General features: G+C 36.5%; 1 protein-coding gene across 1 annotated transcript; it reads left to right on the forward strand.

The window, feature by feature from the left end:
• Positions 1-238: 238 nt before the first annotated feature.
• On the forward strand, positions 239-2,191 carry LOC149143908 (uncharacterized). The gene is made up of 6 exons (XM_089450014.1): positions 239-766; positions 859-994; positions 1,110-1,210; positions 1,300-1,523; positions 1,838-1,893; positions 2,000-2,191. The coding sequence occupies exons 4-6, from the start codon at positions 1,346-1,348 to the stop codon at positions 2,123-2,125; spliced, it is 360 nt and encodes a 119-aa protein (XP_089306140.1). The 5' UTR covers positions 239-766; positions 859-994; positions 1,110-1,210; positions 1,300-1,345; the 3' UTR covers positions 2,126-2,191.
• Positions 2,192-4,964: the final 2,773 nt, after the last annotated feature.

Genomic DNA, 4,964 nt, shown 5'->3' on the forward strand with positions numbered 1-4,964 from the left:
AAATCCTTCTCAATAGTCCAATGCAGGGTGTAATTTAATTTTATGAATGGTGGGTCGTGTCATGCCTAAACTTTGATGATAAGTCAGATGGTTTTTTAAGCCACGTGGTCGAGTATGGGTTAAAAAAGCCATAACGGCCATAATTTTAAAAAGCAATAAATTAAAAAAAACAAATAATCAAGGAAAATATGATCACCCGCGCTCCTCGCTATTCATTCAAACTCTGGTGAATTTTGGAGGGGAGGGTTTGGCCGGAAGAGGTTTCGTCTGAACCTGATGCCATGGGATGAACCCAGAGGAGGCAGGGCCGGAAGAGGTTCGTCTGAACCTGATGCCATGTGATGAACCCAAAGGAGGCAGGGTCGGAAGAGGTTCATCTGAACCTGATGGGATGTGATAAACCGAGAGAAGAGCAGAGGCTTTCGTTGTTTGTCTATGGGCGAGCAGAGTGTGATTTTGCCTGTGTTTTTCGGTTTTTGTTGGGTTGTTTTAATTTTTTAAAATATATTTTTAGCGGTTGCCACCGTTCTCTAGTTAAAACTTCTTATAGCTGCCATAGATTTTGGTTTTTTTTGGTTCTTCCTCTTTTAAATTAATTTTGTTGTTCCTCTGCATTTTATTTCAAGCATGGCCATGCTATTTGTGGGTTTGATATATTGTTTTTCTTTTCTGTTTGTTTACCAATTTTTCTATGGTTTTATTCCTTTGAATTTAATGGATGTGAAAACGAAGGCTACCAAAAATAGCCCAGCCAGCACAGGTGAAGGTAGTTATGCACAGGGTCATTTATTTCCTTTTTGTGAATTCGTGAATTGTGGTCGCTGAAATCAAATCTTATCAAGTGTGCTATAATTGTAGGATCTGGCTGATCTAATGAAATCTGGCGAGAGTTGAGGAGCGAGATGGAGAAGTAGCAACTGCGATGGCAAGGAAAACGAATTATCTCTGGAGGCACCTCTTAGCCAACGCCAGTGGGAAATTACTAAGCTTACAGGTGTTAAGGCATGAATCTATGAAACCTGTATACAAGCTCTGCATGAAAATCACTGTGTCTAATTTTTATTATTATTTAAACCCGTGGATGGGGATTCTCAGAATTGGTGGAACAGGGGTTTAAACAGCGTCAGACGGCAAGAGTGGATGAGCGAGATGGATGCGCCTTTTACCTAACTCCAGTGAGAAACTAGTAATGAAGCTTACAGGTGTTAAGGTATGAAACTGTATACAAGCCTTGCATGAAAATCACTGTGTATTATTGTTTAAATTTGTGGATGGGTATTCTCATAATTGGTGGAACAGGGGCCTAAACAGCGTCAGACGTGCTGGAGAATGGCCGGGATCCATTATGGATGATGCCGGAACCTGCTTTAACGAACCCAAACTGAAACACCTAGTTCGCAAGTTCAAAGAAGACGGCAAAACCATTTACAATTCGAGGCCCTCAAGATTCCAGTATGATCCTCCGAGTTACGAACTCAATTTCGACGTCGGGAATCGGAGAGATTATGATTATCAGGGCCATGGTTTGTCTTTGTCTACAGTGAACGAAACCTGGAAATAATGTTCTGCCTTCTTTAAAATATTTTTTGCTGTTCTTCTTCAATTTAAGCATATCCTATTGTGGGTTTGATATCTTGTCTTTCTTTTCTGTTTGTCTACCAATTTTTTCATAGATTTGAGTTCAATGGATGTGAAAAAAGAAGCTGCCCAAAACCTGGAAATAATGTTCTGCCTTCTTTAAAAAAAAAAATTGTTGTTCTTCTTCAATTTAAGCATATCCTATTGTGGGTTTGATATCTTGTCTTTCTTTTCTGTTTGTCTACCAATTTTTTCATAGATTTGAGTTTAATGGATGTGAAAAAAGAAGCTGCCCAAAATAGCAAGCCGGCACAGGTGAAGTAGCTATGCTTAGGTTAATTTATTAATTTATTTAATTTTTGAGGAATTTGTGAACTGTGGTTGTTGACATCAAATCTTGTACGATGTGCTATAATTGTAGGATATGGCCGACCTGATGAAATCCGGTAAGCGTGAAGGAGTGACATGGAGAAATAGGTTAGGGTACTCAGATTCTTTCGCTTTCATGGTGAAGCAGCACTGCAACTGCGATGACAAGGAAAAATAATTATCATCTCTGGAGGTACCTTTTTACTAACGCCAATGGAAAACTACTAACGAAGCTTGCGGGTGCCAAGGTATGAAACGTTATACAAGCCTACATGAAAATCACTGTATGTTATTATTTAAACTTGTGGTTAATCATGATAATGGTGAACAGGCGGCCACCGCTATGACATTCAGAATGATGGCACACGCAAATATTTCGTTCTCCAACTTCGTTGGATCAGTAGAGGAGGTGGAACTTTTCGGATACCCATCGTTCGTAGGTGCAGTGGGCGTAGGGTAAGGTGAAAGAGGAGATGCGGTTGGGGCAGGGCAAGGCTAAGGAGGAGGTATTTTGCTTCAATTTAATTCCTATTCTGCTACATATTTATATCATTTGTGTTTCATATATGCTATTTATTTATATCATTTGTGTTTTATATATGCTATTTATTTATATCATTTGTGTTTCCGATATGCTATTGGATGGAGCAATTCTTGCCTAATCCTCCATTGACCCAAGAGCTATATACTTTTCTTAATCACATCTTTCATAAAGCCTTCATTCCTTGTCAAATAGACTTTTTGTTGTGAAAGGTTTTTTAAATAGATGAATATTTTAAAATCTTCTACCCTCTTGGTTTTGCAAACTTTTTTCTCTTAAGTAGTGGTATTCGTTCCGTTGCTCTTTTTATTGTCTACAAGAAGCTAAAGAAATTCTTTATATTTTTTTTCCCAACATTGCTTTTGGTATGTAAGCTAAAGAATGCCAACAAATAGGCATCCCCTCCAAAATTAATTTGACTAAAGCTCTATTGGATAACCACCAATAACATGAATTAGTCATCTTTTCTTCAATCTTTTTATAGAGCCAATTCCAATCCTTGAATTTGTAGTTAGGGGGTTCGAGGAAAAACTTTAGATATTTTAACCTTGCATCAATATTTGAGCAAATGGCCTCTCTAAACCTTCCTCTAGGCTATTGAAGGACACTCGAGATTTATGAGCATTCACCTACATCCATTTTTCCTTATTGTATAACTCAAGGATCTTTTTATACTTTTCTACTTCCCTAATTGTTCCCATGCCAAACAAAACTACATCACCCACAAATAGTAAATAGGATAAAGAAAATAGTTTCTCATTTTAATGCCCTTTATAGCACCTTCCCTTTTAGATGCATTGACCATTTTGCTCAAACCTTTTGCAACCAACAAGATAAGAAAGGACACATAGGGCATCTGTGCATTAAACCCCTATTAGTGAAGAAGAAATTGGATGTCGATTGATTAATTGATATGACAAAGGAAGTTGAGAAACCCCATAATCTAATTTACTACTTAAAATCTCATCCCAATTTGAATCAAAATAATCCCATTATCTAACTAGCTCATCTTATTATAAGCCTTAGCTAAGTTTAATCTCATCATCGTAGTTGAAATTTTTTACTTTTATTATATGTAGTCCTCCTTGTGCTATTCTCACCACATCATGAATTTTCCTATTGTGAAGAAAACCAAACAACTCTTCTGAGATGAAGTTAGGGAAAATGTTTTCAAGCCTATTTGCTGAAATTATTGTGGAAATGTTGCATAAAGAATTGCATGGTGAGATAGGGCCATAATCATCAAAGTTTTATGGATCATTTTGCTTTGGAATTAGAACTATAAATGTGTCATTTAGTGCACCCAATAGTTCATGAGAAACTTTAACTTCTTTTATCACTCTTAGCAACTCCTCTTCTAGTAAGTCATAGAAACACATTAAATTCCATTGTTCAAATGTTGACTTGGATTATTTTCCATCTTAAAAGATTGTAGAACTGATTTGAGTCCTTTGGTCACTTTAGCTTATAATTTCTCATTTTGTTGTTCACAATTCTTTTTAATGTTTGTCTTAGGATATTCTTGGAATAAAATTTTGAAGTTCCTTACTATTTATGCTATCTCTGAGAATTTTCTTAGCTCCCTCTTGGTGGTTCATATTCATTCAAACAATAGTGCACTAGGCACTGTGCTATAGCTAGGTTGCACCCTATGCAATTTTTATGCTTTGATGCAAGCGGTTGAGGGTGCTATTTTGTAGTTTGGATTGGCGATTACCTCTATACAACAAGCCTTGACTCCAAAAGTGTTAGTGATGCCTCACTAGATTAGACCTTTTGACAGTTTCCAATCTGATGGTTGCTTATCACGTTTGAAAACTGTGTATACAATTGTTTTTGTATGTTATTTGAAGGTGGAAAGGTATGCAAATAACATGCAGGATAACTGCCACTTTCCTATGGATCTTTTGGTTTGTTTCTTCAGCTGTTACATTCTTTGTTGTACCACTTGTTTGCGAAATTTCAACATGATGTGTAGTTATTTTCTATTGTGCTCGTGCTCCTACTTTGAAAGTCTCAATACCCCTAATCCTAGTGTAAGGGGCCCATTGAACTTCATCCCAAGGATCCTCCACTAATAATAATATAGTCATCTCCAACTACATTAACAATTGTTTGTACCAAAAGATAATCATTGATTGATGAAAAGGACACATGGATCCAAACTAGTTGCTCAATGTCCAATGTCAATGTGTCATTTTGTTATGATGCAAAACTCTGAAAATGTAGATTTTCCTTGAAATTCTGCAATTGCTACGATGAAAAATTTGAAACTAATTTAGTTGCATCAAGACACATGATTTCTCTATGATAGATCAACAACAGAATGAAAGAAACACAAAGATAAAGAACACAGACACGCAATAACACAATATTTTTCCAGGGAACCCAACTGGGAAAATCCTTTTCTTGCAGTAGATTTCATTGAGAAAAATTATGAGCATTCGAATTTCTTTACAAGATAAATTGTTTCAAT

This window comes from Pinus tabuliformis, chromosome X (genome assembly GCF_031772625.1).
Source record: "Pinus tabuliformis cultivar Carrire ecotype Pingquan chromosome X, CPIR1, whole genome shotgun sequence".
Classification (NCBI taxonomy): domain Eukaryota; kingdom Viridiplantae; phylum Streptophyta; class Pinopsida; order Pinales; family Pinaceae; genus Pinus; species Pinus tabuliformis.

Coding starts and splice junctions, on each gene's coding strand:
- LOC149143908 (XM_089450014.1), top strand. CDS start 1,346: ATGGATGATGCCGGAACCTGCTTTAACGAACCCAAACTGAAACACCTA. Junction 1,524..1,837: donor TTATGATTATCAGGGCCATG/GTTTGTCTTTGT, acceptor ATTTTTTCATAG/ATTTGAGTTTAATGGATGTG. Junction 1,894..1,999: donor AAAATAGCAAGCCGGCACAG/GTGAAGTAGCTA, acceptor CTATAATTGTAG/GATATGGCCGACCTGATGAA.